Source organism: Lipotes vexillifer, unplaced genomic scaffold, assembly GCF_000442215.2.
Source record: "Lipotes vexillifer unplaced genomic scaffold, Lipotes_vexillifer_v1.1 scaffold639, whole genome shotgun sequence".
Taxonomy (NCBI): Eukaryota; Metazoa; Chordata; class Mammalia; order Artiodactyla; family Lipotidae; genus Lipotes; species Lipotes vexillifer.
In genome coordinates, this window is record NW_006786377.1 from 3,552,547 (window position 1) to 3,569,771 (window position 17,225).

A 17,225-nucleotide genomic window follows, 5' to 3' on the forward strand; every position below is an offset into this window, starting at 1 on the left:
TTCCCTACAGTTAAAAACTGAAGATTTTTCTTTTTTCACTCCCTTAATTTTCTTTGTAACTGTTTCTAAATCTCGGTACCCTCCCAGCTTCTTAATGAAATTTTCACGCAGTCAAATCTATCTAATTAGTGCCTTCCTTTTTTTTTTTTTTTTTTTTTTTAACTGCTCTTTTTTCATTTTTTGGTAGGCTGCTTCTAGTACCTTCCTCCTCTGCTCTAAATCTGGACTGGTTATTCTCCAGGCCTGCTGCACAGTGTTCATACTGGGACTTCCTTTGCAATAATCCTGGAATCCTGGGAACTCTTACCACCTCTCTCTTGAACAAAATTTCCTACCTTCCTAGATACCATGGCTGCTTCTTTTCGGTTTTTCCTACTCTCTCTCTCTACTCCCTCATTTTTTGATGATATAATTAAAGCAATTCCTCCAGAAGTATGCTGTGAAACAGTATGTGGAATATTTTTAAAGACAGAGATTGAGATTGGCAAATCTAAAATTATCTTTATTCTATGTATTTAGTGACATGTGTGGGTATAGAATTCAAGATTGGAAATCATTTTCAGTTCAGAATTGTGATGGTTTGCCTCTGACTTGTTCATTCTAATGCTGCTTTTCTATAGTCTGATGCCTTTCTGATTACTGACCCTTAAACGGATTATCTATTTTGTTTTTCTGGAACATTTTGGAATATTCTCTTTATCTGTAACATTCTGAAATTTCATGGTGATATTGTGGCTCTTTTTTTTTTTTTAATTCATGGTACTAGGCACTCAAAAGATCTTTTCGAACTATAGAATTATGTCTTTCAGTTCTCAGAAAGTTTTTTAGGGCTTAGGGCTAACTGTTCCTCATAAAGAATTTCAAGTAGCAGCCCCTCTTTTCAGGCCAAAGCATTATCTCTGGTTTCCAAGGTCCTGATGCCTCCAATTTCTAAGCTTTTTCTGAGTTCTGCAGAGCAAACTGCTTCTGCATTGATACCCCCCTCATGGTCTCTTTGGTTCAACTTCCTTCACCCTTCCAGGTCAGTTATTACTCCAACTGCTTTCTGTCTTCACACACTGTAGAGTTCAGGATTGCAGGTATAATCTCCTAGATAACTGAATATGGAGTTCGTGTTTCTGTTTCTTGTTTTTCTAGTTGTTTTGGGGTGATATCCAAAGGAGGCATAAACATCTTTATTCCCTTAAAACTGGAAAGCCCCTTCAGCATGCCTATCTTCAAATTTAATCAGATGTAAAGAGCCCCCCCACCCACCCAATAATACTTCCAAGTGCTACTACAAATGTTCAAATTCATTCTGAGCTAAAGCCAGAAATACCTTTCGAGATCATCTTAGGGTCTTAGTGGGGAAGATGAGCCCTGTACCCAAGACCTTTCATTTAAACACAGTTCTGTTTCAGATTTTAGTTGTTCCTACTAGGCTGCCAATATTAAAAAAAAAAAAAAAAAGTTTAAAAAGTTATAAAACCTACTGATCATGTGTTCATACATGAAAATTCATTACGTTATTCATTTATGACTTGTACACCTTTCTGCATCATGTTAATACTTCAATTAAAATACGTTAAAACCACTGGTTTGGTCTTTTTTTCAAACAGATAACAGGGCCAGAGAAAATATAGCTGATTTTCCTAAGGTCATTCAGCCAATGAATAACAAGTCAGTGACCAGAACAAATCCCCTAACTTTCAGCTTCTCATAACTGGGTAAACACACAAAAAAAACCACTTGCAGGTTGGGGATTAGATACGACTGGGCAGAAGAGACAGTGTCACTTTTAGCCCCTTGCCATCTAGTCAAGAACTATGAAAAAATCACATGTAATAGAAACGTAAGCCAAGGAATATTTGGGCTGACATAAGTTTATCAGAGTCTTACTAAAACGAAAACTCAATTTTGTACTTAAATATTTCCTTGACTGTGTAATATATACTACTGGAATATCCTTCCCTCTCACTGCAACTATGCAAATCCTACTGTTCTTTAAGATTCAGTTCAAATTCCATTCCTATAAGAAGTCTCCTTGACTATTCTATGCAACATACTCTCCCTCCCTTGAACTCCTACAGTACATATTTTGTTTTCCCTTCAATATCTATCATATGCTGATACACGTATGACACAGCTCTTCTAGAACATAAGGTTTGTGAGGATAAATGTATGACAAATACTTCCCGGTCTTACCCGTGCACCTAACATAGCCTTGCACATTCTGGTATTTAACAATACACCAAGTGATTATCAGATCATGAACTCCAGAGGGACTGTCCCGATTCTGCTGGTGTACTAGTTCTTAGCTGAATCAAATAGTGCTTTAAACAAGACAGCCATGAGCTGGGGCTTAGCAATTTTCATGTCATTTATACAACTGTCTGCATATGAAAAAACTGCCTACTAACTGCAACTAAAATGCACAGCGTTTCAATTTTTAAAAAGTTGAGCATAATTATCAACCAAAAAGAAAAAAAAAGCACAACGTAACACAGATGATATTTTGAAAATCAATAGAAGTCATTTCCTGTAAATTTTTAAGAGCTTTAGTTGAATAAAGCAACAAATACAGAAAAACACCAACTCACTGCCTGGGGCACAACTGGGGCTGCAGCTCCTACATGAATAGCATCATAAGGGGCTTCTTCGGCATATCCCATTCTTCCATCCCCCACTGAAAGAAAAAATAAAAAGCTTTAAAAATCTGTTCAGACAGAACTACCCAGTGTGAAGAATTATAGGAGATTTAAAGCAGGGAAAGGATAGATTTTTACATAAAAGATGCTGGGACAACTGGATATTCAAAGAAAAAATAGATACTTGGACTCCTACCTCACACATACACAAAAATGAACATCACAAAGATCAAAGGTCTAAATGTGAAAAGTTAAAATGACAGTGCTTCTGAGAACTAATATAAGGACATATCTTCATGATTTCAGAGTGCCTTAAACAGGATACAAAAAGCACTAGAAAAAAATTGAATTAAGAATTTCTATTTGTCAAAAAAGTACAGTATGAGAGTGAAAAGGCAATTCACAGAGTGGGAGAAGAGACTGATAATATGTACAACTAGACACAGGGCTAGTCTATAGAAGTCCTACAAATCAAAGAAAAATATAAGTAACTCAGTATCTGAATAGGCATTTCACAAAAGAGGAAATCCAAATGGCCAAACATATGAAATAGTGTTCAACCTCACTGATTAATAGGAAAATACAAAATTAAAATCACAGAGATACTGCCATACATTAAGTGGGCAAAAAGAAAAATCTAATAATACCAAGTACTGGTAGAGATGTGAAGCAATAGGAACCCTGATACGTTACTGTTCGGAATATAAGTTGGCTCAGTCACTTCAAAAGATACTTGCAGTATCTTTGGTCACTCTATGAACTGTAACAACACACCTACAGAAATGAGTGCTTGTATGATGAGTGTATATAAGCATCTGGACTTACGTACATTGTGAATATATCTCCAAATCAGAAACAACCCAAAATATCCATCTACAGTAGCATTAATAAACAAATTCTGGTAATGCTCCTACAATAGAATGCTATACAGCAATAAAAATGAACTATATGCAAAAAGAAGGATGAATCTTACAGACATAATAATGAATAAAAGAAGTCATTCATCATAGAATATATACTGTATGGTTCCATTTAGCTGAAGTTCAAGATTAAATTAAACATCATTTATGGAAATGCAATTAGGTAGTAAATGCATAAAAGTAATAATACTGCTAGGGAAAAGGGAGGTAGTCATGATGAGGAAAAAGCAAGCAGAGGGCTTCCCTGGTGGCGCAGTGGTTGAGAGCCCGCCTGCCGATGCAGGGGACACGGGTTCGTGCCCCGGTCCGGGAGGATCCCACGTGCTGCAGGGCGGCTGGGCCCGTGAGCCATGGAACTTTCCAGGTACTAATAATGTTCCATTGCTTGATCAGTGTGGTGATTAAACAGGTGTTTGTTAAGCTTCACATTTATGTGTTATGCGTATTTTGATGTCTGTTATTTTTCACAATATAAAATGTGCTCACATGGAAGTGTGTCCATGCATATACTGCTGAATGGGAAAGAGCAACCTAAAGGACAATATGTAGAGCATGAGTCAATTTAGGAACCATGTGTGTGTGCAGTTTATTCGTATGTACATTTACACGTCTAAAGAACTTCAGGAGGAAACGGAGGGGCGTTCTCTTTTATCTTACACATCTCTGCGCTGCTTAAATTTTTTATATTCGACACTTGTAACTTTGGTACTACTTCTTAAAAAGCAATGAAGAAAGAACTCAACATGGCATTTTCTGAGATAGTTAGGTCATGTCACCCATGATCCAGGTAGAACCAGTGTAACATTCTGCAGTAATGGCTTTTTCTTGCTTAGTATTTAAAGGTGAATGTAAAAAAAAATGCTATAACTAGCTCCGAGTATTATTTAGCTTGCATGGGATTTTTCTGAAAATAAAAATTCTCCAGAGAGGAAATTTTTAAAGTTTTCTGATACTTACCAACCAGTTGCACTCTCCCTGAAGACAAAAGCATTGGATCATCCTTTCTGACATTATTTACTGAGTCGTCTACTAGCTCTTTAATGTGGTCAATTCCTATGACTTTTCCACTAGGTCCAACCTGGAAGTGAAAGAATAATTCAATAGTTCACTGGTCTAAGTTTATTGTTCTAAAGCGTCATTAAAGCATCTCTTTATCCAAAGTCATATTCTGCAATGAGAAATCAGGACAAATAAACAGCTTAAGCCTCCAATTAGATTGTTAAACACTCAGTTTATTACGAATTATTTGGCAAATACAACTTTCTCAACTATAACCCTTAAATGAATAATGATACTTCAGTAATTAAGAAGCTAGAATAAATTACAAAAACTTGTAATACTAAGAAAAATGACAGCTTTCTTCAATTTCTAATTTTTAAATCCAGGATCTTGAAGTGGGACTTAGCTACCAATATTAAATTGTACTTATTAGTGTAACCATTTTTTATTTAAATTCTATTTAAAAGTGTGACTTTAAATACTAAAATGTTACATAAACATTTTTTTGTATAGGGATTTCTATACCTGATTCTACTGCCACATGTGGGAAATATAAAAATCCACAAGGCCCCAAGTATAAGTATTAATTGTAAAATAAATTTAACACAATGGGGACTCTGAAGTCAGACCACTTGTGTTCACATCTAGGTTTCACCACTTACTTACAACTGTATAACCTTGACGAGTTATTCCATCAGTCAGGTTCCTCAACTGAAAAATGAGGAGGAAGGGGGTACAGACCTCATAAATCATGTGAGGAGTAAATAAGAGAATACAGGAAAAGCATTGAGAACACAGACTAACACATGGTAAATGTGTGAAAAACACTGATTAGTATCATTTTCAAAAAGATAACTCAGACATCTAATGATATTTAAAAAAATGATTATGCCTCTGAAACCATAAACATGTCAAGTATAGAGAAGAAGTCATTAATTAAATACCATTTCTAGTATTTAGTTACATCCCATTAGTGAGGGTTTAACTTGTACAAAACAAGTCAAACAACTGAAAAGAAATATCTGAATCCTTATTGTGTGCCTGGCACTGTTCTGGATGCTTAGGATACATCAATGAAAAAAAATCAGACAAAATTCCCACCTCTCTGGAGCTTACATTCCAGTAGTCTGCCAATTATATATGCATAGCAAATTAAATGGATTCTAGTCCTAAAGGATCCATAAATCCTAACTTAACTAAACCATACCCTTCCAAGCTGGCCTACAGGTACAAGATTTTTCATAATCAACCTGATTTGATTATCTGAACACAGATAAACCTTTACTTCAAGGTGTTTGAGTGGGCCTCCAGACTTATACTGTGGATAGTCATTTACCAGATAAGCCTCTGATGATAAAAATCTGAAGTATAACAAACAACGCTTTTTTTTTTTTTTTGCGGTACGCGGGCCTCTCACTGTTGTGGCCTCTCCCGTTGCGGAGCACAGGTTCCGGACGCGCAGGCTCAGCGGCCATGGCTCCCGGGCCCAGCCGCTCCGCGGCATGTGGGATCTTCCCAGACCGGGGCACGAACCGGTGTCCCCTGCATCAGCAGGCAGACTCTCAACCACTGCGCCACCAGGGAAGCCCACAACGCATTTTTATAAGAGCACTTTTCTTAATGTAAAAAAAGCTCTCCTTCAATCCCAATAAACCTGTAGGAGTGTTTGGAAATCAGGCTTTATTCTGTTCTGCCAGGAGAGTACTTGGAAGATTGAAGTTTGGGAGCTACTGGTTGCCACTTTGTGATCAAAGAGAAGAGCATATCGGAAAATGAAGCCAACATGTGGAGGAAAGCAAAGTCAAACCAAGAACCAGAGAGAAATGCATTGTCCATAACAACATTTGATCTTCTTCTGAATCCAGCCATATAAGAATTCAGATATACCTCTAGACTTTTCCATTATATAAACCAAATAAATTCCCTTCAAGTTCTGCCACTTTGACTGAATGTTCTGTCACTTCAACAACAAAAAGAAATCCTAGGTGATACATATTCTAACTGCTATCTTAATAGAATTTAAAAAGGAACACAGAAAACCTTCGAAAACTGCTAGTGAAAAAATACACAGCCAAATCATATAATATGCTTCTGTTGGGGCCAGAATGGTAAATAAAGCTCTTACCATACGTGCAAAACATGCAGTAAGGATTCCACTTCCAGATCCTACATCAAGAGCTTTAGCTCCTTCATGCAATTGATCAAATAGAAGTTCTAGTGCATATGCATGCTGCCAAAAGAAAACAAAGCAAGTATTCATTTTTTTTTCAAAACTCTATAAAGTATATACACCATGGCATACAAATAAAGTTGCTAACTTGTCACCAATTTTTCTACTATTGGCACCTACCAAAACAATGAAAACATAACATATTATATACTTATATCTATAAGAAAATTCTTGTTTGATTAAAATTCTTGTGTTTTAGATAAAGTGTTCAGTAATTTTAGATCTCCAGTGTGCGAATTTTTTAAATTTAATTAATTCAAAGTCAAAAGCTACAAAAAGATTTACAGTGAAAAGTCTGCATCTCACCCCTGTCCCCAAACAGTCTCACTCCCTAAAGGCAACCAATGTTACCAGTTTCTAGTGATTTCTTCCAAACATATTCACTTTATGCATATATAAGCAAATACATATTCATTTATAAATTTATTATATCTTGAAGGAGGTTCCTTATCACTATTTAACAGTGTGTTCACTCTTTTTTAAGGCTGAAGAGTATATTTTTGTATGAATGTATTGTAGTAATAAATATACCTGATGAGATTTAAGTTAGCTTCAATCTTCTATAACAAAAGAGATAAAATAATCTTAAAAGGTGTACCTGTAAGATAATGTAATAACCTTTTTAATAATCTTATAAAGTATATCTACAGGACAAATTCCTACAAGTGGAATTAAGGGGGCCAAACGACATATATTTTTATGTTTACAGCATATATAAATGACAAATCAAATAAAATCATGTTGGTTATGCTTTGGACCAAACCAAGAAATAAAGCCTTCTCTACTCCATCCTCTTTATAAACTTACATTTTAGTGCTTTTCCAAAATATGAGGTTAGAATTAATAAATATTATCTCAAAAGCTGTCCTTAAATGCCTGGTATATTAATTATTAAAAATCATCAGATCCAGTAGCAATAAGCACATTCATTCTCAGATCTTGGGTGATAAAAATACATATCCATGAATCCACAGTGACAGTAAGTAAATACATCCTTCTATACATACATAAATGGAGAATAAGGAGAAACTGTTCTCAACTGTTTTTAAATATAGATGAAATGATGAACTTAGAAAACTGACATTTGGCAACCATTTCAGTAATAACTGATTGAGGCTAAAACTAGTGTATTATCATTTGATGAGTAACAAGATATTTACATACTCTCAAAGTGTTTGCCCCAGACACTTATTAATTACAAAAGGGAAAAGTGGTAACTTTACAATGGAGTTCAGAAGTTTCTTGGTGGAGAAACCTGATTGACACGACCTCAGTTAGATGATTAAAGTGAATATCACCAATAATGGGACACTCTGACATTACATGATATTTGCTAAAATACATCACTTCTGGGATATTCCAGGCAAAAATGCATAACTCATATCTAATAAAGAAGAAACATCAGACAAACCTAAATTGAGAGGCATTCTATAAAATAACTGGCCTATAAAGTTCATAAACATTTTCAAGACCATAAAAGAAAAGACTGAGGGATTGTTCCAGATTAAAAAGACAAGGCAATTGAATGAAACTCCTGATCTGCAACTTTCTTTTCCTATAAAGGACATTACTAGAACAACTGATGAAATCTAAATAAGGTCTGTAAATTGGCTAAGTGTTTAATCAATGTTAATTTCCTGATTTGGACAACTGCACAATGGTTATTTAAGTGAATGTCCTATTTTTAAAGGTAAAGAGTATTCTGCCTACAAATTACTCCTAAGGAGTTCATAAAAAAGGAAATATATATATATATGGGGGAAGGGAGAGAGGGAGGAGAGAGAAAGAATAAATGATAAAGCAAATTAAGTAAAATGATAACATTTGGTGAGTATGGGTAAAAAGTATACGGGAATCATTTGTACTATTCTCAAAAGAGTCAAGGCCATGAAAGTCAAAGAAAGGCTGAGGATCTGGTTCAGATCGAAGGAGATTAAAAGAGCAGTGATTCAGCACTGGATCCTTCTGCTATCAAGGACATCATAGGGACAACTGGAAAAACTGAAAACGAGTTTGAAGATTAGATGGTAGTAATGTGTCAATGTTCATGTCCTGGTTTTGATGGTTATGTGTGGTTGTACAGCAGAATGTCCTTTGTAGGAAATAAACTACACCCTGAAGTATTCAAGAGTGATGGGGTATCATTTCAGCAACTTACTCTCAAAAGGAGTAAAGAAAGGTTCTCGACAGTGTACTTGCAACTTTCCCATAAGTTTGAGATTGTTTCAAAAAATTTAAAAATATCTGGCAAACCTTATCTTTCTTTGATGCTTCAAAATGATACAGTGGAATACTATCTCTGAATCATCATTATGAACATCAACCAGTGGAACAAGAAAGTGTTAGTTAACGAGGTTTCTATGAGACACATTGGATTAACTTTTACGGAGGAAACTACTGGGGACACTTTATTTAGTCAAAGCTATTGTTCTTAGACAAGAGGCTTAGCCCGAAGAATGGAGTCTCTAATAAGAGAGAGTTTGTGAACTTTTTTCAGGAAGAAGCTTTTATCAGATTTTTTTAAATGATCAGTATCCCCTGAAAGTTTAATAATTTCCATTAATAAAATAACAAGTATCATATTTGTATGAAGTAGTCAAAGAAACAAAATAACTCCTATAGCACCTGGGCTTTCCTGAGTCTAAAAATGAAAGGACTAGAAGGGACTTCTTTAAGGTGCCAATCCCTAATCTATAGGCAGTACTGTCCCAACTTAATTCCAAAAGAAACTCAGGCATTTTTTTTCAGTACTACATTTGCATAAGATTTGATTTTTTAAAGAGGGGTATGCTAAGTTATTATTAAAGTCCCATTCAGATTTAAAATGTCAAGGCTTTCAATCACAATTATTAGCTTTTTACATGCTTTTATCACTATAGCTAATATTCTTCTGGATAGTCCAGGCTCATTTCTAAATCTAAAAATTAAGTTTTTTAAAAGTTCATTTTTATAATTATGAAAAATTTCAAACCCACAAAAAATACAATGAACATCCTTTTCTCCTCATACAGTCACCAACTATTTATATTGTGCCATACTATTTTACCAAACCACCTGAAAATATGCTGTGGACATCGTAATACTACACTCCTAAATACTTCAGCATGTATCTGCCAAAAAAACCAAACTAGGACATCTTCCTTTGCAACCACATCACAATTACCACACTCAAGAAACTCATTAATTTAGTATCATCCAACATAAACATCACACCCAAATTTCCTCAATTGTCTCCCAAATCTCCTTTACAGCTGTTCCCCCCACCAATTCATTCAAAGTTCATGCACTGCATGTGCCAATCTAGAATATTCTCCCCCAACTCTGTTCCATCCACCACTTTCCTTTGTCTATCAGAACACTGACTCCTTTTAAAAGACCTGTCCAGTTGTCCTACATAATACCACAAACATTCTAGATGTGTCAATTTCCTCACGGTTAGATTTAGATCAAAGAACTTGAGCAAGAACAGCACACAGGGCTTGCAGGGCACCTCCTACTGCATCACATCAGGATGCACATAACATTGGACCATCTCACTACTGCACTTGCCAAGCTCAACCACTCAGTAAATGTGGTAACCACTAGATCACTCTATTTTCAAGGCATATTTTTCTCTTTGTAATTAACAAGTAGTATGTCGAATAATAACTTGAGACTAAATGGATATTTCTGTTCCCCAACAACTTTCCTCTTAATGGTTTCAGATTAATTGATGATCTTTGCCTAATTCAATTATTACACTGATAATTACAAAGAACTGATTTTCAAAATTCTATTATTCTTTCCACACATAATTGGTATTCTTCTGTTTTTCATTTTTTTCCCCATCTTGCTATTTTATTTTTAAATTCCTATGGGCTCAGAGATTTTTGTTTCTGAATTCACTGTGCTATAATCCATTGTCTTCACTATCTACCATTTTTTGATTCTCAAATTGTCTCCGATTTGGCTTCTGGGAGTCTCTTTAAACCTGCTCCTATGTCCCCCTGACATCACCCCATTAGCCTCTGAGTACTTCTTCACTTTCTGGAATTTAGTCACTTTTCCATGAAGCTCTAGTCTCTTTTAGCAAGAAATGGAATTTGGGGTTCATTATCTGGATGCTAAATATGTTCACTGCTACCAGGATGCCATTTCACATTTTTCTGTAAGTAAGACTCTGGAAAATATTCCAGGGTTGTAGTTACTTCCAAACCTGTGACTTTGAGGTTCATTAAATGCAGATACAGAAATGGTCAGTAAGCACGTGAAAAGATGCTCAACATCATTATCACTGGGGAAATGCAAATCAAAACCACAATGAGATATCACTTCATAGCTACCAGAATGGATAAAATAAATAAAACATACAATGACAAGTGTTGAGAAGGAAGTGGAGAAATTGGAAACCTCAGACATGGCTGGCGGGGATGTACAATGGTGCAGCCACTTTGGAAAATAGTTTGGCGGTTCCTCAGAATGTTAAACACAGAATTACCATATGACCCAGCAGATTCCACTCCCAAATATATACCCAAGAGACCTGGAAACATATGCACACAAAAACCTGTAAACTAATGTTCATAGCAGCATTATTCATAGTAGCTAGAAAGTGGGAGGAACCCAGATGTCCATCAACTGATGAATGAGTAAACAAAATGTGGTATATCCATACAATGTAATATTATTTGGCAATAAAAAGAAATGAAATACTGAAGCATGCTACAACATAGATAAACCTTGAAAATATTGTGCAGAATATAAAAAGCAGTGATTAAAGGCCACATATTCTATTATTCCATTTCTGTGAAATGTCCAGAATGACATAGAAACAAAAAGCAGGTTAGCAGTTGCCAGGACCTGAAGAATGAGGGATGGGAACTGACTGCTAAACAGGTATAGGGGTCCTTTCTGAGGTGATGAAAATGTTCTGAATTGAGATAGTAGTAATGTTTGTACAACTCTGAACAGACTAAAAACCACAGAACTGTATACTAAAAAGGATAAATTATATATTAATAAAGCTATTATTTTTGTTTAAAAATGCACCATTTGCCGTGGAGTTAGTGCCACGTCTCATTTGGTAGTGAACTGGACACTCAGCACCACACTTCAGAGAAAAGAAAAATTTCATGCAGTATTTCCCATTTATCTGAAAAATACCCCTCCAGGCAATTTCCCAAATATGTTGAGTACCAATTCTCTAAAATAACTTTTATCATTAAATGAATACTTCTATATAAATTTTTCTTTTTAAGTAGCACTTCAAACCGTATTCAGGGATCTTAAGACTACAATTTTTTTGTTAATCATTAATTTCCTTGAATAGGTAATGCGTACAAAAACCATTCCTACTCCATAACTAAAAGAAAAACTCTAAATACTCTTCTGCACTCTACTTTTATGATGTTTCTTGAAGATCTTGCCATATTCGTATTTACAGAACTTTATTCATTTCACTTCACAGTATTTCACTGTATGGATCTACTATAATTTATTAACCATCCACTATTAGTGGACTATTAGTGATTACTGTTATTTTTTTGTTATTATAAATAATGTGCTAATAAATATCCTCAGTTATTTTGTACTTGTGCAAATATTTTATGGGATAAATATCTTGAAATAAAACTGGAGAGTCTAAGGTATATTCATCTCACATGTTTTAGCTATTGCCAAATTGCCTTCCCAAAACACTATCAATTTACTTTCCCAACCAAAAAAATAATTTGTCAGTTTCCCTTTTCTAATACAAAGTAATAAACTTTTAATTTCTGATGATAGGAGAAAAATGGTACTTTATTGTACTGCTAATTTGCAATTCACTAAATATAAGTGAAGATGACATCTTTTCATTTGGTTAAATGCCAATGTCATTTGTATTTCTTTTTCTATGAACTACATTCTTGTACTTTACCCACTTCCTTTTGGGCTTAGTAGTATTTTACTTCTTTATATATAGGATACACACATACACATGTGTATATATGTATTCCATATATGTAAATATATGGAGATTTGCTCTATACTGTCATATGTATTTCAAATATTTCCCTCAGTTTTTCCTCTTTTGATTTTGTTTATATTTTCCATCTACAGAAATCCAAGATTTTTAATGTTTCAAAATATTGACTATATCAGGTTTTTTATGGCTTCTAGGTCTTTTGTTATGTTTAAAAAGTCATTTTTATTAAATATTTATAAATACATTGCCTATTATTTTCTTCTAGTAAAATTATTAGTTCACTATGAATATACGTGTAGAATTTATTTTGGTATAAAGAAGGCTTTAAGTTTAAATAAGAGTTTCTCCAACCCCAAATACTTTCAGAGAATCAGAAAAGCTATTGTTCTTTTCACAAAAAACCAACAGAGTACTGATGCAAATAACTGACATTTAAAACCCAAGAAAATTCGCAACAGATTAAAAGTGCTAAGTAACTTAAAACAGGTTCTTCTCAGAGTTATACAGCTTCATAACTGCTATGCGTGACCAGTCCCTAATGAATTATCCAAATAAAATATGAAACAGTATTCAACTTGAGATTTCCTTAATATGTCTATTATATTTTTAAAATATTCTCTCCCTTAATTAACACACCTCTAAGTAAATAAATTTTTATATCCAATTTTTTATATACAGTTTTTACATGATTAGATACTAATGACAACCACCAAAAACTTTAATGAGTTTCTACCAAAAAGAGTTCCTTCTACACATCTTCTATTAAGAATAAGATTATTCTTATTAATTCATTACCAATTTACATAATTCATAGATGATAAAACTGATATAATTAAAAGTTAAAAATGTTCTTTAAACCGTTTTTACTGAAGAAAGCACTCTTAGAGGAAAAATGTGATCCATTTGTACCCAAATGACCAAAGTTAACTTACCATGTGTGGAGCACTGATTGTTGCTTGGAACCCTGCAAAAGAAGAAGAGAACTACTGATACATTCAGCTGTAAAAACATATGAAATACTCCATGTAATTCCTTTTCTAACATCCATAAGTTGTTTTTCATAATAATTATTTTCACTTTTATGATCTCAAGAAATAAAACTTTTATTTTGTACTGTCGTGCACAGTTAAAATTAATCATGCCAAAGGCTAGCATGCTCAGTACAACAGTCCCACTATTTCCAAAAATTTCTTCTCCCATATAGTTAAGGAAGAATTTCATTAAGTTGAGTTGATAAATTTATGATGTTTTTTCTTTAGATTTATAAAAAGAAAATAAGCTTCCATATATCACAGAGTATGCAAAATCCTTGCAAAATTAAATTGCTTCATATTTTTGGCACCTTATAAGAAACTAGAACTGGCAATCAGAGCAGCTTAAGAGACTAATAAGCTACTTCAATTTACTCTTTACACTATCAGCTAATGTTCATTAAAACAATCTTTTCTCCATTTTCAGCTTTTAGTTTTTTCTCCCAGTGTTGCTTTCTCAAAACTTATTTACCTGCTTCTGCGTCTGAAGCAATTTTCACTGAGCGGTGGTAGCAGGTGCCTTCGGGGTTCAGAAGCTCCCCAGGATCTTCTCTGCTGACTGTTAAAGTGCTTCAAAAGAAGGCAGCACGGCAGCTGGCCGACAGAATCCTGAGGCACTTCTAAGCCTCAAAGGCGCCCACTGCCAAGGCTCAGCAGTTCAGCAAAACCTGCTTCAGGAGAAGGAGTTAAATATGGAACTTTCTAAAAACAAGCACAAACCAAAAAATTCAGGGCAAGTGAAGCAGAGAAGTCAGTAATAACTTAGTTACACATTCCCTTTAATACTGATTTTTAAAATTGATGCTAATGCAAAAACCAACCTTAGTCAACACTGAAGACCCTAAAGAAAACTCAGCACATAGCTTAAACTGTAAGTTTTCATTTAAAGTATGTTTTAAGAATATTCTTATAGAATTCTTATATGTATTGTTTAAGAAAATAGAAAAGACACTTTATATATTATATCATTTTATTAAACTGGGTAAGTTTGGGATTATGAAACTTACTAAGGCATAAAACTCAAATTAGCAAGGTACTAGATACACATCTGGGTCCCAGCCTATTTTTACTTACATAGATTACAGAGTAAATGAGTAAAATTTGTGACGTTTTCAGAAATCCAAAGCTTACCTATTGATTGTGGAGAATCCATATAAGGGTTACATTTTGCATAGTGAGAGCGGTCTGTGGCCAGCATTACTTCAAATACTTTATCTGTCTTGATGATTCCATTTTCTGAAATGAATGAAGCAATATTTTAAGCTGGAAGTGGCATGATCAGACATATTTTAGAATAATTATTCTGGTTACACTGTAGACTAGATTGGAAGAGAGCAAAATTGAAAGTTGTTGCAATGGCTCAGGTAATCACAACCTGGTCTTTAATAATGAAAGTAAGGATGAAGAAAAGTAGAAGGATTTGAGTTATATTTAGTAGGTAATGTATACCTGACTGACTAGATTTGGAGGTGGGAGGGGGGTAATGGTTGAAATGTTGATGTCATATACTGATTTGTGAAATCCTAGACAAGGATCAGAGCTAAGGAAAAAAAGGACAAGTTATTTATTCAGTTAGGAGCTATTGACCATACACATGGAGATATATAGTGGTCAGTTGGACAAATGGATCTGGGGTGCAGGAGAAAAACCTACAACAGAGATATAAATTACTAGTTGTATAGATGGCAACTAAAGCAATGCAAGTGAACTAAAGTGGCCAGGTAAGAATACACAAAAGTGTACATTTAGGAGAAATGCAAAGGAAGTAGAGCCTTCAAAGATTATGACAAGGAGCAGATACAGAGGTAGATGAAAATCAAGCAGATATACTGTTACAGAGCCCAAGAGAAACAAATTTTTCAAGAATGAAAGCAAGGTCAATATGGTCTTCCCTCAGTGTCCATAGGGAGTTGGTTCCAGAACCCCAGCAGATACCAAAATTTGTGGATGCTCAAGTATCTTATATAAAATTGCATAGTTTTTGCATATAACCTACGCATCTCCTCCCATGTACTTTAAATCATGGTTAGACTACTTATAACACCTAACACAATGTAAATGCTATGTAAATGTTGCCAAACATGCGGCAAATTCAAATTTTGCTTTTTGAAATGTTATGGAACTTTTTTTTTCTTCAAATATTTTCAATACACAGTGGGTTGAATCCATGGAAATAGAATCCAGGGGTATAGAAGGCTGACTGTATATATTTGCTCCCCCAACTATCAATCCTTTAAGATTAAATATAATATGTTAAACTTCAATAAACCTTATTAACCATGCACACAGTAATTATTCAATAAAGGCGTTATTAACTCATTCAGTAAGTTTACTGTCTAATACATACCAGACACAGTGCTACATACTTAGGGTGATAATAAACAAAATAGCATAGTTCTTGTCCTTACAGCTCTAAAATCTGTAAGATTAAATGTATCAACTTGACTTTAACAATCCAGAAATAAATTTTTTTAATCAAAACATGCTTTGCTTAATTTGGCTACACTATGAACAACTTTTTTTTTCAGATTTCTTTTTTATTAATTGAGGTATAATTGACACACATTATATTAGTTTCAGGTATACAACATAACGATTCAATACTTGTATATGTTAGAAAATGATCACCACAATAAGTTAACATCTATTACCATACAGTTACAGAATTTTTTTTCTTGTGCTGAGAATTTTTAAGATGTACTCTCTCAGTAACCTTCACATATGCAACAGAGTATCATTAACTATAGTCACCATACTGTACATCCCCATGACATTTATTTTACAACTAGAAGTTTGTATCTTTTGACCACTTTCACCCATTTTGCACCCCACCTGACTCTAGCAGCCACTAATCTGTTCTATCTATGAGCTTGGTTTTTTGTTTATTTTTTTAGATTCCACATGTAAGTCAGATCATACAGTATTTGTCTTTCTCTGACTTATTTCCTTTTGCATAATAGCCTCAAGGTCCATCCATGTTACAAATGACAAGATTTCATTCTTTCTTATGGATGAATAATACTCCATTGTATATATACATCACAGCATCCATATCTATTCATCCATGGATGGACATTTAGGTTGTTTCCATATCTTAGCTATGGTAAATGATACTGCAATGAACATGAGGGTGCATATATCTTTTCAAATCAGTGTTTTTGTTTTCTTTGGAAAAATAGGCAGAAATGGAATTGCTGGATCATACGGTAGCTGTATTTTTAATTTTTTGAGGAACCTCCATATACAGTTTTCTGTAGTGGCTGCAACAATTTATATTCCCACCAGTAGTGCACCAGGGTTCCCTTTTCTTCATAATCTTGTAAACACTTGTTATTTCTTGTCTTTTTGAGAACAGCCATTTTAACAGGTATGAGCTGACAGTACCTCACTGTGGTTTATGATTTGCATTTCCCTGATGATTAATGATGTTGAGCATCTTTTCATATACCTGTTGGCATTCTGTATGTCTTCTTT

At 34.4% G+C, this 17,225-nt stretch overlaps 1 protein-coding gene across 6 annotated transcripts in view; it reads right to left on the reverse strand.

Moving 5' to 3' along the window:
* The window catches only part of PCMT1 (protein-L-isoaspartate (D-aspartate) O-methyltransferase), a 45,014-nt gene that overhangs the window by 10,586 nt on the left and 17,203 nt on the right, over positions 1 to 17,225 (reverse strand). For 3 of the 6 annotated variants that reach the window (XM_007458752.1, XM_007458753.1, XM_007458754.1), the window contains exons 2-6: positions 14,883 to 14,987; positions 13,653 to 13,684; positions 6,672 to 6,776; positions 4,505 to 4,625; positions 2,580 to 2,665 (exon numbers count right to left, since the gene is read on the reverse strand). In XM_007458752.1, the coding sequence (XP_007458814.1) occupies positions 2,580 to 2,665; positions 4,505 to 4,625; positions 6,672 to 6,776; positions 13,653 to 13,684; positions 14,883 to 14,987 (449 nt within the window). The remainder of the gene's footprint in view (positions 1 to 2,579; positions 2,666 to 4,504; positions 4,626 to 6,671; positions 6,777 to 13,652; positions 13,685 to 14,882; positions 14,988 to 17,225) is intronic. The other 3 variants (XM_007458755.1, XM_007458757.1, XM_007458756.1) reach the window with 2 other exon arrangements.